Source organism: Fusarium proliferatum, assembly GCF_900067095.1.
Source record: "Fusarium proliferatum ET1 genome assembly, contig: FPRO_scaffold004, whole genome shotgun sequence".
Classification (NCBI taxonomy): Eukaryota; Fungi; Ascomycota; class Sordariomycetes; order Hypocreales; family Nectriaceae; genus Fusarium; species Fusarium proliferatum.
Window position 1 is genome coordinate 547,504 of NW_022194793.1, and position 20,800 is coordinate 568,303.

At 48.3% G+C, this 20,800-nt stretch overlaps 11 protein-coding genes and 1 non-coding gene across 12 annotated transcripts; 8 read left to right on the plus strand and 4 right to left on the minus strand.

The window, feature by feature from the left end:
• Positions 1-660: 660 nt before the first annotated feature.
• On the plus strand, positions 661-1,364 carry FPRO_04374 (putative VPS68 Protein involved in vacuolar protein sorting; the record flags this gene model as incomplete). Its single annotated transcript, XM_031229877.1, has 3 exons — positions 661-753; positions 890-1,248; positions 1,301-1,364. 3 exons carry the CDS (start codon positions 661-663, stop codon positions 1,362-1,364), a joined length of 516 nt encoding a protein of 171 aa, XP_031080070.1.
• Positions 1,365-2,110: 746 nt separating this feature from the next.
• On the plus strand, positions 2,111-2,677 carry FPRO_04375 (uncharacterized protein; the record flags this gene model as incomplete). The annotated part of the gene is made up of 3 exons (XM_031229878.1): positions 2,111-2,405; positions 2,455-2,529; positions 2,580-2,677. 3 exons carry the CDS (start codon positions 2,111-2,113, stop codon positions 2,675-2,677), a joined length of 468 nt encoding a protein of 155 aa, XP_031080071.1.
• Positions 2,678-2,769: 92 nt separating this feature from the next.
• Positions 2,770-3,821, minus strand: FPRO_04376 (uncharacterized protein; the record flags this gene model as incomplete). Its single annotated transcript, XM_031229879.1, has 2 exons — positions 2,770-3,418; positions 3,484-3,821. The coding sequence occupies 2 exons, from the start codon at positions 3,819-3,821 to the stop codon at positions 2,770-2,772; spliced, it is 987 nt and encodes a 328-aa protein (XP_031080072.1).
• Positions 3,822-4,691: 870 nt separating this feature from the next.
• On the plus strand, positions 4,692-4,762 carry tRNA. Its single transcript has one exon. It is a non-coding gene; the product is annotated as a tRNA-Gly (tRNA).
• A 601-nt stretch (positions 4,763-5,363) lies between these two features.
• FPRO_04377 (uncharacterized protein) lies at positions 5,364-6,520 on the plus strand (the record flags this gene model as incomplete). The annotated part of the gene is made up of 6 exons (XM_031229880.1): positions 5,364-5,385; positions 5,438-5,676; positions 5,724-5,782; positions 5,838-6,094; positions 6,145-6,241; positions 6,292-6,520. 6 exons carry the CDS (start codon positions 5,364-5,366, stop codon positions 6,518-6,520), a joined length of 903 nt encoding a protein of 300 aa, XP_031080073.1.
• A 350-nt stretch (positions 6,521-6,870) lies between these two features.
• On the plus strand, positions 6,871-8,272 carry FPRO_04378 (uncharacterized protein; the record flags this gene model as incomplete). Its single annotated transcript, XM_031229881.1, has 5 exons — positions 6,871-6,924; positions 6,976-7,425; positions 7,487-7,550; positions 7,613-8,052; positions 8,156-8,272. 5 exons carry the CDS (start codon positions 6,871-6,873, stop codon positions 8,270-8,272), a joined length of 1,125 nt encoding a protein of 374 aa, XP_031080074.1.
• Positions 8,273-8,477: 205 nt separating this feature from the next.
• Positions 8,478-9,294, minus strand: FPRO_04379 (uncharacterized protein; the record flags this gene model as incomplete). The annotated part of the gene is made up of 2 exons (XM_031229882.1): positions 8,478-9,024; positions 9,080-9,294. 2 exons carry the CDS (start codon positions 9,292-9,294, stop codon positions 8,478-8,480), a joined length of 762 nt encoding a protein of 253 aa, XP_031080075.1.
• Positions 9,295-10,233: 939 nt separating this feature from the next.
• FPRO_04380 (uncharacterized protein) lies at positions 10,234-12,253 on the plus strand (the record flags this gene model as incomplete). The annotated part of the gene is made up of 2 exons (XM_031229884.1): positions 10,234-10,738; positions 10,785-12,253. 2 exons carry the CDS (start codon positions 10,234-10,236, stop codon positions 12,251-12,253), a joined length of 1,974 nt encoding a protein of 657 aa, XP_031080076.1.
• A 559-nt stretch (positions 12,254-12,812) lies between these two features.
• On the plus strand, positions 12,813-13,572 carry FPRO_04381 (putative C-8 sterol isomerase erg-1; the record flags this gene model as incomplete). Its single annotated transcript, XM_031229885.1, has 2 exons — positions 12,813-13,182; positions 13,235-13,572. The coding sequence occupies 2 exons, from the start codon at positions 12,813-12,815 to the stop codon at positions 13,570-13,572; spliced, it is 708 nt and encodes a 235-aa protein (XP_031080077.1).
• Positions 13,573-16,835: 3,263 nt separating this feature from the next.
• FPRO_04382 (uncharacterized protein) lies at positions 16,836-19,032 on the plus strand (the record flags this gene model as incomplete). The annotated part of the gene is made up of 5 exons (XM_031229886.1): positions 16,836-17,145; positions 17,200-17,653; positions 17,700-17,748; positions 17,876-18,254; positions 18,365-19,032. The coding sequence occupies 5 exons, from the start codon at positions 16,836-16,838 to the stop codon at positions 19,030-19,032; spliced, it is 1,860 nt and encodes a 619-aa protein (XP_031080078.1).
• A 602-nt stretch (positions 19,033-19,634) lies between these two features.
• On the minus strand, positions 19,635-19,937 carry FPRO_04383 (uncharacterized protein; the record flags this gene model as incomplete). The annotated part of the gene is made up of 1 exon (XM_031229887.1): positions 19,635-19,937. One exon carries the CDS (start codon positions 19,935-19,937, stop codon positions 19,635-19,637), a length of 303 nt encoding a protein of 100 aa, XP_031080079.1.
• A 513-nt stretch (positions 19,938-20,450) lies between these two features.
• On the minus strand, positions 20,451-20,798 carry FPRO_04384 (uncharacterized protein; the record flags this gene model as incomplete). Its single annotated transcript, XM_031229888.1, has 1 exon — positions 20,451-20,798. The coding sequence occupies one exon, from the start codon at positions 20,796-20,798 to the stop codon at positions 20,451-20,453; it is 348 nt and encodes a 115-aa protein (XP_031080080.1).
• Positions 20,799-20,800: the final 2 nt, after the last annotated feature.

Below are 20,800 nucleotides of genomic sequence, written 5' to 3' on the forward strand. Positions count from 1 at the left end.
CTTCTTGATGCATTATCTTGCAGATAGAGATGCTGTATCCGAACCGTTGGACACCGTTGAAACGGCATGCAAAGTAAAATGCTTAGCTGAATAGAGTTTCGCCTTGATCAATATCATATGCGCCACATCACTATATTCCAGTCCCTTACATATGCCCTGACCCTAAATATCTATCAGGTAAGAAGCGAAACTGGAGCTTACAGCTTACAAGACCTTGTGTTAGTAGGTACATGCCCTATGGTGATACTTGTCACTATCCGCAGCTCAACTCCATTGTTTTCAGGGTCCTGCGTGAGCGGAGCGAGCATCGCACCGACCAGCGGGGTAATCAATGAGACATGGCTCTCTACGACGGGGATCTTTTGCGTCTCCGCGAGTGGATTCTTGTGTTTTGCAGTTTATGACACCCAGCCACGCGAAATGTCTCCACGACCACGACCCACTTCACCAAGTCGCACTTCCAGACAGAGATGCATCACGTGATCCCAATCGGCGCTAAAGCAAGGCCGGTCCCGTCCACGCGTGAGCCTCGTCATTGTCAGCCTCCAGTCCCGAGCACCTATCGTCAACACGATCATTCGTTAACGATCAGCGATACTGCAACATCAGACAACTGCACTACAGGAACCAAACCTTTCGCAACGCACATAATCTTTAGCTATGGAGGAAGAGCGTCTTTGGAAGTTTCGACGGCCCGAGTGGCTCAACACGGTCTGGGCCCGAAATGCTGGTGTCTACAGTGCCGGAGCTATTGTACGTTGAATCTATAAAATTATCCCCTGCTTGAGAATTCGGCGTTCTTCGTTGCATGGCTCTTTCAACGCATCATGCGCCACTTCATGTGCTCGTCCTGTCAATAGTTTGGTACTTACCACCTGGTGCGCTTTAGTTCTCCATCGCCTTTTACATCATGCTCGATTCCGCAGTCTGGTCAAAGTCATCACGCAACGGCTCCGATATCCATGTCAAGTTTGTTGACTGGCTGCCCTTTATTTTCTCCAGCTTGGGCATGCTTATCATCAATTCGGTCGAAAAGCAACGCCTAAGCGCCGATTCCTTCAGCTACAGCGGAAATGGGGTAGCGTGGAAGGCTCGCGTGGTTCTGTTCTTGGGTTTTGCTGCTCTCGCTGGTGGAATGGCCGGTGGTGTCACCGTCTTTGTTCTCAAGTTCGTTGTGCCCAGCGTCGCTATGCCTGCTCTGGGTATGGGGATTGAGAATGTGCTCAGTAACGCTCTTGTTGGCGTTAGGTAAGAAGAATATTGTCCAAGGAAATCGAATGTTTTCACTAATTCCGCACAGCTCTGTCGTCCTTTGGATCAGCCAGAACATGGAAGACGAATACTCCTACAACCTCTCCCTGTAGGAGCACCGCAAAGCGACCAGAATAAACTCTCGAATTCGGGTGATGCCAGGGGCGTATTGATGGGCTAGGCTGCATTCTTGGAGATAAAGACAAGCTGTACGATAAAGAGACAGAGCTTACGGCACATTACACCAATGGCACATGGTCGCCCTACTGATGTTCCGCATACAGGAGCACATGACAAATAGTACTGGCGACAACATACCTGAACGCAACTCGACTATCATCGGTACATGTCGAGTGTATACCTTTTTCTGAAATAAGAATGGTTTAGATTTAACGTTTGCAAGGACGGAGTGAGGGTGGCTATTACACCTTGAATGCAATCCCCCCTTTTGAGCTTGGAGGCAGCGGGCTGTCCAAAAGCATGAGACTCGATGAATGTGAAGATATACCTAGGTACCTAGTGGAAGTGAGGAGCTTATTGATTGCCTATTAGTACTTAGTAGATTAAGGTAGGTAATTGTGCGAGTGACACTGAGCTCTTCACATGCTTATTGGAGGTAGGCACAAGTGTTTGTGCAACTGCCCTGACCAGATGGGCTGAAGAGAAGAAAAGGATGGAGTAAGCCTAACATGAAGCAGCTAAGATGACTAGACGAAGACACCCCGGGACACCCCACAGAAAGTCAACAGAAGGTGACATAACATCTGCCTTTACATAACCAATTTTTGGTCGCCTTCAACTTCTTGGGTAGTTACACTTCTTTCATATCACAACGACCAACGAGCTTGAAGGTTTCGCGATGGCAGATCGAACACGGACAACAACGAATGGCACGGGGGTTCCCCGCTCTCGAAACGGCGCCTCTTCAGCAGGCGTTCGTCGTAATCTATTCCAAAGCCAGTTGACCCGGCGACCTACCGCTGGATCGACTTCTACGTCTGCCGAAACACTGCATTCAGACGTCGATATTTTATCTGATACATCTGAGATTGTAGTTCGTGATAAGCACGGAGAAATTGAGCTCGGGGACCCTCCGACACCGATAATGGAAGACGAGGATGAGTTGCCCCTAGACCATAGACAAGAGTGTGAGAGTAAGACATGCGCAGGACTAGAGATCTACCCATGCTAAAATGCGACTAGAGGAAAGACAACGTCTGGCAGAAGCAGTTAAACATCACCAGATGCATCGTCATGCGATGACGGAACAACCTGAAGGTGCGACGTGTCTTGTCTTTGTCATTCTCATCTTACTAACGTCGCATCAGAACTTCTTGAAGCTGTGAGAGCAAGTCTACGAGCCAAAGTGGCAGCCCTTGCCGAAGACAATTGGATGTTTGAACCAGAAGAACAACCCCGTGGTTAGCCCAGTCTTTTATTTACCTTCCAACGCCTGCTGTCTATGTTTTTCTCAAGACAATATGGTATATCAGCATCCAAGCCCACAGTTCAAATTATCTAGTCCAGACCTTCCGCTGCGGGGGCATCTTGCCGTTGCGTAACCTGCTTACGCTTTGGCTTTTCTGGTTGGCCACCACCACCAAAGAAACCGCTCATCATATCCATAAGAGGGTTGCTTTGTCGAGGCTTGGACAGGCCGAAGTACATCTCTCCAACCATCTCAAGCGCCTCGGCCCATGATCCCGCCTCGTTGATTTGTGTGGCATACTTGGACACCAAAGCACGGTAGAGTTCGGGTGTGCCGCGTTGGATAGCAAGAAGGAGAAAGCCAAGAAAGTTGAGTAGAGGCAGGCTTGGAAAGATGCGGATGTCACCAGCGGAGCTCGACACGTCTTGGACACCAAGGTTCGGGTTATCGTTGGAGAGGGAGCTGGTGAAGAGGCGGTAGCAGGTATTGGCAGCACGAACATTGCCAACGAGGAGATATGGGAGAACTGCGCGGCCGGCGAAGAGAGCCGCTTGGTGAGGCTCGCTCTCCTTGTACCAATTATATTCCATCTTTGTCAGAATCTCGGGCGAGTCCTTGGTTCCTAATATCAAATGTTTCTCGGCCTCGTATGTATCGTGCTCCTCGGCATATAGTGAGCCGGCGACATGGTGAAGCTCAGGATCTCCAGCTGGATATTCACCAAATTTTGCTGACCAACTTTCCCCAATAATGTCAGTATGCTCGTTCGCGATAGCTCGTCAAGACAACGATGTAGCACTTACGCTATGATTTCACCGATAAACTTCTTCCTCGTAGGCTCGCCAGCCTCGAATAGCCGCAGACAAGTCAATAGTCTACCCTTGGCGGTAGCATCAGGCTTGAGTTCTGCCTGCTTGTAGACGTCGACCAGCATAGCACACAGGTCTCCTCCGCTGCCACCCTGCCCCGCGCGCAGCAAGGCTTGGGATACATTGGAGAGAATATCGATCGCGGCAGGCCAGTTGGAGGTCTTGATATAACGAGATGCCGCGACACGGGTCTGCTGTTGAGCTTCGTAATAATCGCCCTCTTCGATCTTGGCCTGTAGCCGGGCAACTATGCGGTCAACCTTGCTGGCCATGGTAGGCGTTTGTAGGGTGAGTGACTTGAGGAGCGGTTTGCGGATTGGTAGCGATGTAGCCAGAAGAAATACACTATGTAGTGACGTAGAATACCTAACGATATTGAGGCGAGGTGTTGCAGCTCAGGTGGGCAACTGTTGGTGGAGGGGTTCAGGTTGGCCATGCCCAGTACGTACCCGAAGCTTCAAGCTGGGGCTCCGTCAGAAACAGTGGTCCACAAGAATGGCCCACTTTGGTAATAGCTCAGGCTCGAGAGAAGCCCCTCCCTGGACCGACTTCTCTCTCCTTACCTTGACGTGAGAATCACACGAACCTCGCTCTTAGGACCCAAACTCTACCCCCTGGGCCAGCTTCATACAGTCATAGGTTGTACCACTGTAGGATATATCGTCTACTGGAATTGTATCAACTTCCCAGACGTGGACAGCGTAAGTACCAGCTGGCCTTTGCCCTCTTGGTGCCGTGTCAACATCCAGTACCGGTACACCAAAGCTTGGGCTGTTGTGCTGTCCCTTATCCATCCTGCGTATAGCAACTGATTAGATCATATACCGAACTTGCATGTAAAACATGGTACTTCGAGCTTCGATCCATAATATGATTACCTATGTTGGGCCGAAGTCAACGTCGTGGCGGAAGAGAGTTAAAACCAATGCAGTAAGGTTCGTTTCTGCCCCACAAAGCGATCTTAAGCAAGTCATGGGCGGATCCTATCGGCCCCGACTGATATAAGAAGCTCGCAATCGCCTGTTTGCTCCGTCTCAACTCTCCAACATCGGTAGGCAGATAGCAATTTGTCGTTACACAGGATGCAGCTCAGCATCCATTCCCTACATAGGCTACCAACTCTCGCATCCATTAACAAAGAAGCGTGATTAGTTTAGTGGTAAAATCCTCCTCTCCCATGGGAGGGTCCCGAGTTCGATTCTCGGATCACGCATTATCTTTTGCATCTTGCACGTTTACATCTTCTTTGACCCTTGACCAATGTGATTCAGGGCAGTAGTGCTTAATTTATTGCTGTACATTATCGAAATGTTAGTGGTTTAATGGTGTTGTTGTGTTCTATCTTCTGATATAGGTTTACTGGCTGAAGACTAGCAAGTATAAAGGATGAAATAGAGTGTTTGCTTTAGTTACTTATATTTAATATCCTGTCCAAAGACTCCGTTCTGTATAGCCTGTCAATTTTCTAACAACTTGCCAGTATATCAATGGGCAAGGATATGTATACAATGCATATATATATACGGAGGTACCTACTCTGTAGTTATGGATGTTTTGACTTTCCATTAGTTCCCTCCGGGGCTTCTACCCGAACCGATAGCAGTCCGGCGTCTCCCCGCCGGAACCCCATCTCCCGCACGCTGTTACATGGACATCAACATGCCGAAGCCGGCCTTAATAATACCTGTTCATTCATTGTTGCTAGGCTTAAGTCCGCCATTTATAAAGAGCCCAAGGCCTCGATCTCTTGGTTTCTGTCTTCATTTGTTTTGATCTCAAGTGTTTTCCCAATCACGTCATACGCAGTAGATACTATGGCCTCATCTACCCTCCAGCGTAAGCAGATCATCTCAAGTCCGTTAAGGCATTACCCTAACAACTCTTGTAGGTCTCGTACGCTTTGTACCGAGATCTAGTCCTTCCAAGATCCTTATCGGTCAGCCAGCAGACAAGGATATTGATGTTGGTGCTGCCTTACGCCAGGGTCAAGAGGTTGCTGTCAGTGTTTGGTCAGGTTCATCAGTCCTGTCCCCAGGATCCTCTACTGGTACTACCGAAACCATTGACCGCATTCTGTCCCCTCTTGCCCAAAATGAGATCGGTACTGTTCGGTGTGTCGGTTTGAATGTATGTCAAGCTACTTCCGAAAATCGCAGGATCTAACTCGCCATTAGTACAGAAAGCATGCTGCCGAATGTGGACTTGATCCCCCAGCAATCCCGGTCATCTTCATGTAAGTCTGGCTGATCAGTAACATAAGACAAGACTTTGAGTTGACCTGTAGATAGGAAACCAGCGACAACGATTGTGGATCCTTGGCCAGCTCGTGGAATCATTCCCAAGCTGAGCCAGGTGGACGAGTCTGGCGATTACGAGGCAGAATTGGCTGTGGTAATTGGTAAGACAGCTAAGAACGTCAGCGAGGCCGAAGCTTTGGACTACGTTCTTGGATACACTGCCGCCAACGATGTTTCCAGCCGTACTCAACAGCTAAACCAGTCTCAATGGTCTTTCTCAAAGAGCTTTGATGGGGCTTGTCCATTAGGTAAGTTGATCTAAAGTTATGGTTGATTGAACTAACAATTCCCTATATAGGCCCAACACTGGTTCTCAAATCTCTTATTACAGATCCTACCAAGCTTCACATGCGAGGGTTGAAGAACGGCGAAGTGTATCAGGAGAGCGGCATTGAGTGAGTAGCACCATACATAGTTATACAATCTCTCCACTGACTTCACTCAGCGACCTCATCTTTTCTATCCCTAAAATTATCAGCTGGCTGTCCCAAGGCACTACACTTCCCCCGGGAACTGTCATTGTCACTGGCACCCCCGCAGGTGTTGGGATGGGCCGAACCCCCAAGGATGCGCTCCGGCACGGCGACGAATTTGCGGTTGAGATTCTGCCTCATATTGGAACCCTCACCAACATTTTTGAGAATGAGAAGAGTAGCTTCATGACCAAGTTGTAAACACGCAGCAGGCCAGATAATTGTACGTATGATGGCTCTGGGTAATCTTTGGTTCAATGAATGGAATCCAAATATGAGTTCATGAAGGATGAGTCGTGGGAATCACTGAACTGGTTAAAAAAACAAATAATGGCAACTGGCTTAATCAAGAATAGCCAAGACATGTCAGCATGAGAACCACGTAATTTGCTGTCTCACCACTCCGATTCTGTCTCCTTTGTAAGCTACTCTCATTTATCCAATGTTGTGCCTAACCTGGAGAATTCGTCTGACTGTTTGCAAACTCAACACCACAACTATTCTCCTGTAACCATTCTAATCAGTCACCTTCCATCAAGAATATTGGAACAATGACGGCTCATGTTACTGTACCTCAGACGATGAAAGCATTAAGACTGGTTGAGGTGAAGTTATCTACCCAGATCTCGTGCTTTTGCACTCGTTGACGTCTTTAGTTTCATAAAAACTACACCCTTCTCCATGATGTTCCAGTTCCCAAGCCAAAGCCCAATGAAGTTCTCATCCGTGTAGCAACCGCTGGCTTCTGTCACACCGATCTCATGGTATATCATGGCATAACCCAGGTATCATTACCTTTCATCGGCTCTCATGAACCAGCCGGAACAATAGTCGCTCTTGGCTCTGATGTACCTGGGATATGGCATATAGGGGATCGTGTGGGAGTTACAAACTTTATGGATCCTTGCCAGGGTTGTAATGGATGCAAATGGGCTATGCAGAGTCTTGGATCGCTCGATCCACGTTTCTGTGATAATAGGACTATGTGTGGCATCGTTCGTCGTGATGGAGCCTTTGCCGAATACATGGTTTCCTGGCATGGTGCTGTGGTGTCCTTGCCTGAGAGCATAGGCTTTGAGCAGGCGGCCCCTTTGATGTGTGCCGGGGTGTGTTTCCCAGATTTGAAAGTGTTTCTATTGCCCGTGCTCTACTGACAACCAATCTCAGGCAAATGTATGGCACGCCATTAACCAGGCCGATACAACAAAGGGCGAGACCATTAGCATCATCGGTATAGGTGGCCTTGGGATTTTGGGATTCAATTTGCAAAGGCTCGAGGCTATAGGGTGATAGCTATTGACAGCCATGAGGTTGGTCTGAAGCTCGCTTCTGGAGTTCCCTCTCACCTCCAGCCGGATCTCGTACTCAAGCTTGATGACCCAGAAACTATTCAGAAGATCTCCGACTTTACCGACGGAATTGGTCTCAAAGCTACCATTGTATGCACTAGCGATGATGCTGCCAGTGACTGGGCCGCTCAGCGGTTGCAACCAAGAGGAATATTAGTCGCTGCTGGCTTTCCTGAGCATGGTCTCAAATTCGACCCCATGAATCTCATCTTGAGAGAGATTTTTGTCAAGGGAACAGTCCATGGTAGCATGAGTGAGACTAGAGAGATGATGGAATTTGTAGTTCAGCACGGAATACGCAGTCATTTGACTTTGCTCACGATGGAGGAGGCAGAAGATATCGCGGCCAAGTCAGAAGCTCACGCTTTCATTGGCCGCCCTGTCGTCAAGATTGGAATGCACTGAATGAATTTGGCCTGGGATGTTTGTCAATTCCTCTGCTGGTCGATTGCCGCTGCAGAGGCATAAGAAATGCTCTATTCTCAAGAATATCCGCCTCCCTACGCATAGCATAAGACAACCGTATAGTTCCGAGCCTATGGAATACCCAGTTTGGTATCTCCACAGTGATCTTCTTAAATCACTGGCTGGGCGGTACATTTAAATCATTAGTTTTGTTATTGAGGAGTTTTCTGACTCCCGCTGCGAACCCGTTACGAGAATATCAACATGGGTTTCTAACAAGACATATTCCATGTACATTGAACACAATGTCTCTTGGCCGAATAGCAAGGCTCACATAGCTTGGGCCCTTCCTGTATCACAAACATGTTTGTCCAAAATGTCTCCCTTCAGTATTCAGCTCTGATTCACAAGTTCCAGGCATTACCTGATGGTCGCCGTCCCTTCTCGTATAACCACTTGCTGTTCAGCCCGACACTTGTTCGCTTGCCCCCAGCGGAACCAGGGGAAGTAGGATCTGAGAAGAGGTTGGAAGAAGAGCTAGCCGCAAATGGGCTCGTTGATCCAAAAGAAGACCTTCTTCCATTGCCGAAACTGTTGACGCTCTTCTGGAAAAGAGGGCTGCCCAACGGTGAGCCAGCCATTCCCTGTACGAGAGGACTTCCTCGCCCAGAAAGAGGTGAGCTGCTATAGCTTCCTCGGCTTCCAACAGAGCCACCTATGGAAGGTGTGCGTGAGTATCGAGGAGGTGTGCTGAACTTCGCATCGGGGGTCGGGGCGGTTGAGGAGGGGTCAAGGCCCAGCAGCTTGCGCTGAGCAGGTGTCAGAGGGATATCGGAGAGATCATCTTTCGGTCGAATCAAGGGCAGACACGCGATGCCAATGTTGATGAATGGTACGAGGTTGAGAACGAACCATGCCCAGCTCAAGTATGTCCTAAAAGAGCTAGGAACACTAAAGATTAGAGTTAACGACTGGTCGGTCGCAAAAGGCGTTCGCGAAAACTCACACTTCAGAACCAATGTTGAGCTTAGCTAAGAGCTGCAAACAGCAGAATCCTAGCAGCGCAATGACATTATAGGCGATCTGGCGCACATTCTTCTCGGAGAAGGTCGTCGCATTACGACGCCTGGCGATCTCGTCGAGTCGTGGGTGACGCCAAGTACCTGGGCTGTCGGTTACTGGAGGACCGCCAATGGTAGTCGTTTTGACGGGAGTGGCCATGTTGGGTGCCTGGAGTTTAAACGACGTGGACTGCTGTCGACAATAGTGATTTTGAATTTGGTTCTGTTTGTTTGCATGTCCTTCAGTCTCTTGAACGCTGTGCAAGACTGGCCAGTTCTCTGCGATGCCTTGGACCTTTAAAAAAGAGACTATCCCGTCGGCAATATCCCTGTTGGTTAGTATGTATGTCGTCCTGGCCGAAGCCGTAGTGAGCTTGGTTGCTCTCTTTGGTATGATATTTGTTGATGTAAAGAGATGAGGGAGTACAATCCCCTGCTAGAAAACACAATGCTAGGCCGCTGCTACAGCTTATTAGTTCGGGTCGTTGCAGCGCGACCAGCACGGACCATGCTTAAGATAGAATAACGCCACAATATTGCTCAAGCCACATCACTTTCAGCCTCCTTGCTCCACCGAACACCTCCCTACCTACCTGACCCATGGAAAGTACGGAGTCCCTAGTCGTGAATCAGGTACGACGGGCTCCTGTGGTAATGTACCGTGACGCGCTCAGCAACTTCCCGGCTCGTGGGCGTCTCTGCTGCCCCAGGCAAACTAACGCAAGACAAGGAAAAGGCTGAGGAGAGGAACTGGCAACTCCCCTTCTTACTTCCATTCCCATCTCCATTTCTTCCCAACCTCAAGTATCAACAAACTCCATAACCTTGACTCGTTCTATTTTATTCAAAAACACCACTACTGACGCTATCATCACCGTCGCATTCGCAACCCGCAAACAATCTGCGCGCAATCTGGTCTTCGGCACAGTCATCATCAATCAATCCCCACCTCCATCTCCCTGCCAAGCATTGATAGTCTAGCCGAATTGTCCTTTCGCGATGCGCCGTTGATCAATCCAGACGATTTGAACTTGAACCTCTATTTCTCGCGACCCCTTGCGAATACCCTCGTTTTTGTTAAAAGCCACAACCACCTACAATGGCGTCTCCTGCCTCTCTTGCCGCGACGTCGGAGGTTGATCCTCCCAGCTCACCCGGCCAGCCCGAAGCCAAGTCCTTTGTCTCACGAGCCATGACCGAGGACGACGATACTCAGATGGCCAATGCCACTCCAGATCCTCAAGAAAAATCGTCGCGCGGTAAAACGAAATCATCACAAAGTAAGGACACCGCGAATCAACCGACGATCGGCAAGATACGCCATCTAAAGAAGGAAGATGGCGAGCCTCTTTGGAGAGAAGACATTCAATACGACTTCCTCAAGGCCGTGTTCGACAACGAGCAATGTGTTTTTACCAACTCATATGAGCCCAAACGACTCCAGCGCCAATGCTTTGCCGACCTGTATATCGATACAATGTCCCGCAGCTCAAAGACTAGCAAGGTGCTTCGCGATAAACTGCTAAGTGACAGAGAAGCCGCAAAAGGAATGGCTATGGTGTGTCTTCTTGTCAACATGGGCCGAATGAATACCACTCTGAATTGTAAGGTCGATCTTCTCACCCTTGAAACCACCCCTAACGTTTCCAGTCTTTCCTGAGATGAGAGCTCAGCTCCGTACATACCATGCCATCCCATCGCTTCAAGCTCGCCAGGATCCTCATGCCTACAAGCAGCTTCAGGATGCACCTCGTCTTAAGTCTATTCTAAAAGGTGGTGCAGAAGATCGAGAGGAGCCCAACTCTCTCGACAAAATTAAGCAGTTGGATACTCCTCGCACAAATCCCGTCAATCTTATCTTTGTCATGTGCAACACAGCTCAGAAAATCGCCGAGCTTCACTTTCCTCGCCATCGAGAACTCCACGACCTGATCATGAGGACTGAATACACGAGCAAGTCGAGAGCGAATGCATTCCTCTGGCTTATGTGGTTCTATCTTGAATCTGATTTTACGGAAGAAGGCTGCGAGGAGAACCCCTTCGGGCCTGGAGTCGACTACGGGCTGGATGTTGCAAACCAGGGCGTACCTGAGCTCGTGGAGATGACCCCAGAAGAGAAAGCAAAAGAGAACGTAGACACCGAAGAAGAGATTGAGTTTGGACGCTCCAAACAGAAGATGAGGGCGAAGATTCTTGAAATGGACCAGGCTCTCCTCAATGAAAGAGACAACAAGCGAAGCAAAATGCGACCATCTTTCGCTGACGAGGGTCCAGCCATCCTCCCCCGCATCAGGCCCTCCAAACATGAGTCTGATATGGATAGTACACGATCAACACCTCCGCCTAGAGGGCTTGGTCGCGGTCTTGCCTCGAATCGCAGAGGTGCACCCCTCAAGTATCAGATCTTCGAGGGTTCATCTCCGGCACATACTGTCAATGAGGGTGTTGTTGCAAGAAAGCCCCGCCCACCAACAGCCCATCAACTCGCTGTTGAGCGAAATAGGAGCCAAAGGGTTGAGTATATTCTTGACCGTGGTCTTCGCCGCCAACACCATAAGAGCCGAAAACTCAGGCGACAAGATGGTGCCGTTTTCAGAGCCTATCAAAGGCTACAGGTCCAAGAAGATCCTTTCGAAGACAGTGATGATGAAACCTCAACTCCTCGGAACCTAACATATGGAGATAAGACTCCAGGGCCATTCAGAGAGAAGGGCGTGGGCGGTCTTTGTCTTCTTACACAGGAGAAGGATGACTTTGGCGAAGAAGTTAGTGCCTACGCCGGGGCTTTGAAACGGGCGACAAGACGCCTAGCTCGTTGGGGGCCACGATCATCGGAACTTGGTGTCATTGCTCCAGTCAAGCGACCCAGACCAAAGAAACCGGAAGAGGACGATGCAGATCTTGATCTGGATGACGAAATGGATAAACAGAATGGCGATGCTAACGGTGATGTTACACTTGGGGATGTCACAGTGGGAGACATGACGGCCGGCGACATTACCATGGGAGACGTCACAATGGACGATGCCGAGATTGAAGATCAGACAGTCCTTCACGACGACGAAGAGGTGGATGATGCCGATAGAACAGAGGTCATGGGAGATTCAGACGTGGATTAGAAACCAACAGGAAGAAGACGGCATGTGTAATTCTACTTGGAAGGCATGAAGGAATGTTTAGCGATTTACAGAAGCTATCGCGGCGGGGTTGGGATTGGGATTGGGATTGGAGTTGGTTTTCTTTTCTATTTCTCCCCCAGTTTTAAGGTGTAATTGTACGGCGTTGAAAGAACCACGCATACACAGGGGTTGCGGTGAGGAACAATGGGGAAAAGCAGTGCTATTTTCTCTGATGGTTTGCAAAGATAGCCAATAGATTTATATATTTGACGAGGCTCGGGATATTTATAATCGCGAATACAAATACGAAAACGAGGCTATGAGCTAGCAGACAGATTTCACATGGTTAGAAAATTGCGGTCGGAAACGCGATGCGGAACGGTCAAGATGTTGATGGGCTAATTCCGGGGCCGGGCGGCTCCAGGGTCCAGCTCCGAACGGCTTATTAAGTTAATTTCCGGGACTCAACAGAAATTGTGGACTAATAGCCCCCTTCTTCACGCGATTGATTTGCGACGACTTGTTCCTTTCAACTTGTTCAACTTGGTCGGTCAACACAATGGCAAAGAACAAGTCAAAGTCAAAGTCCTCTGCGACGGCCGCGTCGCAGGGCAGCGGTCTCAACAAGCTCCTCCTGGTTCTCGGTCTCCTCACAGCTCTCCTGAGCTCTGTCGTCTACTTTGTCGAGCAGAACCTGAACCAGTTCTACATCTTCGACCTCGATCACCTCGACGATCTATCTAAGCGAGCCATCGCTAAGCACGGAGAGGACACCCGATCGGTTGTGCAGTACATCGTCACGGAGCTTAACGAGAAGGTTCCCGAGCATATCAATCTCAAGGAGGAATGGGTCTTTAACAACGCTGGTGGTGCTATGGGTGCCATGTACATCATCCACGCCAGTGTTACCGAGTACCTCATCATCTTTGGTATGTTTGTCTGCTGCAATTGCGTATCAATCGCTAACATTCTGTCAAACAGGCACTGCCATCGGTACCGAGGGTCACACTGGTCGCCACACCGCCGACGACTACTTCCACATCCTTTCTGGAACTCAGCTGGCTTACGTCCCTGGCGAGTACAAGGCCGAGGTGTATCCCGCCGGCAGCATCCACCACCTTCGCCGCGGCGATGTCAAGCAATACAAGATGCCCGAGGGCTGCTTCGCGCTCGAGTACGCTCGAGGCTGGATCCCTCCCATGCTCTTCTTTGGCTTTGCCGACGGCCTGTCCAGCACCCTCGACTTCCCTACCCTCTGGGATACCACTCGCATCACTGGTCGCGAGATGATCAACAACTTGCTCAAGGGCAAGCTGTAAGGAAATGCTTAGGTCCCGTGGAAACGGATGACCTTCAGATCATAGGGAATCGGTGTTTACCAATCCGGGAGCTTAAAAGAAATGCAATAGACTTGGGTATTCAAAAAGGGCTTTTGTCACGGCTGTATCATTAGACTTTTCTATCTACTCGGAAAGATACCAGTTAGATTGGATTCATGTGAGGGTCCTAAAATCGTTTCAGACATCATTCTCGATTATGCGACCAACAGTGCTGTGCAAGTGTCTGCATGATGAGTGCAAAACTCATCACTCACTCTTGATCATCTTTCATAATGACATCAATGTATGATTATACGTACCCCAGAAACAGAAGCTTCATCGGCGGATGGTGGGTTGGGAAGATCGACTGGCTGATGCCTGGCCTTCCAAAAATCCCTTGCACGACCTAAAGAACGTTGGAGAGAAGACCTTCGCGATGTTCAGAGTTTCAAGTCGTTGAATAGGTTGCTGGATTTGGGACCATAGGTAGCCATGGGTAAAACAAGATTGTCGGCTAAGTCGTTCAGGCTCGCCTATTGTTTGGTACTATCAAAAGAAGACACCCGTTTTGAGTAGAGTGTTTGACTTCTTTGTCACATGGTATCTGGCTGTGGACTGCGATATGGCCATTGAAGGCTTGGCAACAAAGTGGCGGAGTCTGGTGGCCCGTTATCCGTTGCTGTATTGCTGTTTGGGCGTACAAACTCTTCTTCTTCGTTATTCACCATATGAAGTCGCTTTCTGGGCCATTGAAGAGTCCGTCGATCGGTAACCCCATCCAGTTCATCGTGCCATCCTCAGGTAGAATAGTCTGCGTCAACAGAACTCCGAGGCAGGAAGTGATCACTTGAATCATTGCCAATAATTTCCACAACATGTTGGCTTTGTACAGATACATAGATGTACACTTGATGCCACATCTCACCTTGTCTTGACTTGGAATTATAGCCCAAGAACAGCCTTCTGGTTGACTCTATGAGTCCGGGACTTGCTGTGCGGTAATGCGAATTGTGTACTTGCTGTTTGTCCCTAAGTTCAAATTCTGCGATGGCATTAAGACTATATCTAACGTCAGACTTATCGGTTACCACCGAAAAAGAAGAGGAACAGAAAACACCTTACGGCTAGACTCCGACACAGAGATCATGTCGTTGATGCAAAACGACATGTCAATTTTTTGATGGTCAAAACGTAAGATCCCTGAAGAAGCGTCAACAGCCTTCGAAGCATGAAGTATTGGGTAAATCAGACCTCTTTGGGCACAAACAGGTCGAGAAAACGGTAGGCAGCCACCGTGTGCTGGAAGCTTGAAACCACTGATTTCATGGGATCATTCTTCAAGGAGCATACCAGGGACCATACAAAAGAGATGTGCCATCTAGTACATCCACTTCTGACTACTGAATCTGGCATTATTCAGAAGTATGGGGCTCGTGATACTTGCCATAATTCGAGAGTGATGTACCTGCGACGAAGCTGCCAGGACCAACCGCTGTTGTGTTATCACATAATCAGGCTGTCGATGCATCAATTATCCGATGATATCCGCTTTAGCATATTTTCTATATCACAACTGCCATATTGAGGAAATTACACTTGTTAAACAAAGTTCTACTCCAGGCTGTCTCTCTAATCATGTTGTCAGAAGCGGCGACTTGGCAATCAGAAAGTTCTGTATGGGTGAGTTTACTGATGCTGTCCAATCGAATTGCTGCGGGTGATTGCTCGTTGAAAGAAGCTTAAATTAAGCTGCTTTCAAGGATTATCGCAGTGCGGGGCGGTTAGGCGGGAATAGGAAGGTGGCAGTCTACAGAACAGAGAGCTGGGGATGGTCTTGTGTGGTGGTCTGGTAGATAATACGGTAGATGTCCTTGGGGACCGGCAAGCAAATGACATTGTATACGGAGTATGTCCAGGTATATCTTGATCCAACGATACAAGCCTAGGTACAATGGTCCTTCGAGCCTTTGAGGAAGGTTCTGTCACCACCTGGTAGCATGAAGCCAAAAAGGACCATCGACTAGTAAATCATTTGGGTATAAGTCGTAGTACAGTACTATGCCCTGGACCAATTTTCGTATCCCATTGGTACGAGCCCTTATCATGGCCGACCACACAACCTTAAACCGACTGCAACACGGGAATCCAATGCCATCCCTTACTTATCTATTCCCCATTTATCATGCCCAGACTTACAAAAGTTCTTAACGTTCCATGGATCTTCTTATGCCAAGATCGAGTATCAACCACCAGCACCTAGCCCCCCCAGTGTCTGTCTTGGCATCCTCGTTATCACGGGACGGCTGCAGACTGGCTAATCAGGAACATTTTGACTGCCTCAGATGCATACTGAGTTTAGCTCCGTAACCTCTGTGTCGCATTGTCGGAGTCATATCCTAACTTGGATCCCACAGATAAGGACTATACGGTTTGCCAAGTCGAAGTCATCAACACGTCGATACTCTGGTCCTTAACAAAAAAATTCTCACGACCCGAGGTGAAGGTCGCAAAACTCTTTGTGAGTACATTGATGCAATATCACATCTGTAGAGCTTCAAAATGTTAGCCTGTGTCCATACCTAGGTGGCGTTCTCAAGTCTCACACAGACCGTACCGCCCAGATGCAGAAATAAATTTCCCGAACATTGGCTTGCATTGGCAAGCTAAAGAACGCTACTAAGAACTTTTTTGTCCTTGCCAAGTAAATGTAAGACTAGTATACTGCAAAAGTTCAACCTCATCCTAACATGGAGCGTTTAGATTGTACATACAGTGGTAGTTACTCTGTATAAGATGCCCAACCAACAGTATGCACATCGCTTCCTTGATGACCGTAAAATCCTGTATCGACTATCAAACTGCATGAGATATCTTGGCAGGATGAGAAGGAATCCACCCTTGTCGTGAGGCTCCTGGTATCAAGCCTTTTATAGTAGGTAGCAATTACCACCTTCTTCTTTCTCTGTATCCTTGCAGTTGATACGTCCTCCTGACTTTCAAAATGCATATCTCGCGTTTTCTCGTCAGATCTGGCGTCTTGGCTTTGTCCAATTGCCCCCCTCTGGCTTCTTATTCGATGCCGATCGTACTCGGTGCTATCCGGTGTACAAGGTCCATTATGGTAGCATTGTCCGACACCCCAAAAGATATAAAACGTCTCTCCCCGTGACAGAATTCTCTGGCTCGTATCTGGCAGAGTGCTGTGGTATTGACCTCTATCTTGTCTCATTTCTGCGGACCCAAAGATCCACACACTTACAACCATGGCGCCTGCAGGAGACAGTCTCGCCGAGCCCATAACTGTGGCCGGTCTCCGAGCTGAGGTCCTTGACGAGAAGCGAGCTTCTATCTCTGCCGAGAAGAGAGCCTCTATCGTCACCGACCCTCGTCCAGCCACTGCAGATGCGGGAGCTGTTGCCCCCGCTGGTAGTGTCACACCAGATGGCCAGTTTCCGACTGCTGAGGAATTAGGCACTTTGCGCCGAGTCCCAAACAAGATTCCCATGAAGCTGTTCAGTATTGCTTTTGTGGAGTTGTGCGAGCGCTTCTCTTATTATGGTTGTACCGTTGTTTGTAAGTTCTCACTCAGCCTCGATAACATAAGTTCAGTCATACTAACTCAGAAAGTCACCAATTTCATTCAGCATAAGCTCCCCGATGGCTCTACCACTGGAGCTGACCCAAAACAGCCTGGTGCTCTCGATATGGGACAGCGCGCCTCGACCGGAATCACCACCTTCAACCAGTTCTGGCAATACTTTATGCCCCTTCTCGGTGCCTATATTGCTGACCAGTATTGGGGCCGTTATAAAACCATCAGCTGGGCTCTCGGAATTGACATCATTGGGCACATTATATTGATAATGTCCGCAATCCCCCCTGTCATTTCTAACCAAGGTGGCGCCCTAGGCGCCATGATCATTGCTATCATTGTCATCGGTTTCGGTACTGGCGGTTTCAAACCTAACGTCAATCCTCTTATTGTTGAGCAGCTTGGCGAGCAGTATATGCATGTGAAGACTCTCAAGTCAGGGGAGCGTGTCATTGTCGACCCTGCTGTGACAATCGAAAGGGTGTATCTGTGAGTATTCCCAACACAACAAACACTTCAAAACTAACGCCAAAAGCTGGTTTTATTTCTGTATAAACGTAGGGGCTTTGGTAGGCCAGGTGACTGTGAGTATTTTACGTTCTTTATCCCAAAACTGAGGCTGTTAAAGCGTGGTGTTGAGGCGAGGTGTTGAGACTTGGTGTTGAAGTTCAAGATTTTGCATATCACAACTGATGCTAACGCACGACGCAGATGGTATTTGCGGAGAAGGAAATAGGTTTCTGGCTATCTTATACACTGCCAACGTTCATGCTCTGTCTGTGTCCGCTTGTAATGTGGTTGAACCGCAACAAGTATGAGCGAAGGCCTCCTGGCGGCTCTGTCCTGGGACAGGCACTTAAGACTTGGTTTCTCGCCCAGAAGGGTTGCTGGAGCATCAATCCAGTTGCTACATGGAGAAATCTTCATAGAGATGACTTTTGGGAGAAAGTTAAGCCCTCAAACTTCAGCCATGAGACCCGTCCCAAGTGGATGACTTTTGACGACGCCTGGGTCGATGAGCTCAGCCGAGGATTCAACGCTTGCGCTGTATTCTGCTGGTATCCCATCTTCTGGCTTTGCTACAATCAGAGTATGTTTCCTTCCTCACCCCCTGCTGTATACCAGATTGCTCTGAACTCTTACATACACAATCAAGTCGAAAGATTACACGCAAAGCACAACTGAACTAACAGTTACTAGTCAACAATAACCTCATCTCCCAGGCGGCTGTGATGCAGCGCCATGGCGTCCCTAACGACATTCTTTCGAATCTCAATCCTTTCGCTCTTTTGATCTTTATCCCGCTTAATGATTTCTTCATTTACCCTGCCCTCAGAAAAGCTGGTTTCCGCTTCACCCCTATCAAGAAGATCACGGCCGGTTTCTTCACCGGAGCTGCTGCCATGATCTGGGCTGCAGTTGTCCAACACTACATCTACCAGAAGTCCGAGTGTGGCATGTATGCTTCAGGTGACGACTGTGCAGAAGCCCCCATCAACGTCTGGGCTCAAACTGGCAGTTATGTTCTCATTGCTCTCTCTGAAGTGTTCGCTTCTATTACTTCTCTTGAGTATGCCTTCTCAAAGGCTCCCAAGAACATGCGGTCCATGGTCCAGGCCGTGGCTCTTTTCATGACAGCTTTCTCAGCTGCCCTTGGTCAGGCTCTTGTTGGTCTTGCAGCCGATCCTCTTCTTGTCTGGAACTACGGCGTCGTCGCAATCCTCGCCGTAATTGCCGGGACATGCTTCTGGCTACAATTTAAAGACCTCGATATTCATGAGGATGATCTCAATGCCCTCCCTGAGGGTCATGCTGGTGCAACTGCTGATGAGGAGGCTCCGTTGGGGAGCAAGCGAGTTGATGAGTAAGACCAGACAGAGGGGAACCCGCAGATGCTGTATTACATTAGTTTGAGGTATTTTTCATGTTATCAAGGCTATAGTATACATCCATGAATCAACTTGGTATTGGTTTCTTGTAATGTGTCGCAGTAACTGCTGAGTACCAGCTCTGTTTACAACGTGAGGTGTGAGATATCCCCGCTTGTACTAGTCTAAGGAACGGCAGAGAACTTAGGATTGAATCCTAAGTAATGAAAACTTTTAGGTAAGTTTAGTACATTTTGGAAGAGTCATGGTAAATTAGGTAGAATCTTTGACCAATTGGCTGTTAATATTGATGGACAGTCTTGAATCTTCTGACTACCTGAGGCTTCTCTGCAAGTGTGAAGCTCATGCCATCCAATACTTCACTCTTTATTCTGCCAAAAGAAAGACCCAATTCAACATTATGCCACATCAATAGCTGGCATGAAGTTCAGAGAACAGGTGGTGCTCAGAGTCATGTTACTAATCTTCATTATGGACAAGTCACCGTAGACCTAGCCTCCAAGTAACCTATTGCTGGTAGTATCTATCCCCTGTTTTGGATTAGACCCTTAGTGAGCTCTTCGATATACTAAACAACTTTTCTAGCAAGAGTCAAGGTCATACAACCCAAATGCCCAATACCCTGCACCAGGGCGTCCACAATTGAAACATTGGCTCAATTGTTTCGTCTCCTTCAGCCATTCAACAAAGAGTTTTTGTGAAGTCGGCATCCAGTGTTGGCTTTGAGCCAAAGGTAGGGCACGGTGGAGTCCTACTTCTCCAAGGTCTGGGAGTTCAGGTGTCAATGTGCGAAGATCACATGAAAACTGCTTTTGCACAGGGTTAGCAGATGGCATGATTCCCAAGAACAATACCATGACCTGTTCTGCGGTAGTTGTGACCATATTGTTGTCAGGTGTTACTTCGAAAAGGGATAAAACCCGGAAGTTTGGTTCGACATCACGGCATATTGCTTGCTAATGCCTTGATCTTTTGTTCTCAGGTAGTTCATTGTAGTCTCTCTGAGCTTGTCGTTCGTGATGCCTGACGCGTTCTTGGATGCCAATATAGGATTTATATGCAACACTTGAACCGACATATACTCATTTCACTTGATCGGTGTCAGCATTCATTGCAATATCAACGTATACACCCCATAGTCGAAAGCTACTATCAACGAGGGGAAGGTAGAGAAGATCTGTAGGCAGGAGTTCCTCAAGGCTAAGTATGGTTTTCACCACATCAGGGACATTTCTCGGGAATGCGTTCGTGAGATCTTAGACTTCAAGTCTTTGGAATACTTCAATGACTACTTGAGTCATTGCTCGATCCGCGAAAGTGATTCCGGCTTGTAGGTCTTGCTGGTCTGCGAAAGCTTTGGGGTTGGTTGTGACACTGGTGCATTTATTGTTGAATTTTTAAACATTAGCAGCATTGATTGCAATTTGGCCATTAGGCATGAATGGACTCAGGTCCTTTGGAGGCTTTTGCTTGCTGATCCTGAGTCGAGTGACCCAGTCGATGTTGTCTTCCTCCTCCTTACCCTCATCGGGATCCACACCTTGTTCTGTTGCAGTATCACTTAAGTCAATGATTTCCTCAATTATCTGGTTGAGATCAACCACTGAATCCACTTCTTGTTCATTGGCCTTGCTACTCTTGTCTTTGAGGTTCTCTTGAGCTGCCGATAACCCAGTGACATTGTCTGAGCGCTCTTGTCGGGGTCGCCTTCTCGGTGGAAGTGGTCTAGCGTTGTTTCTTGACATAT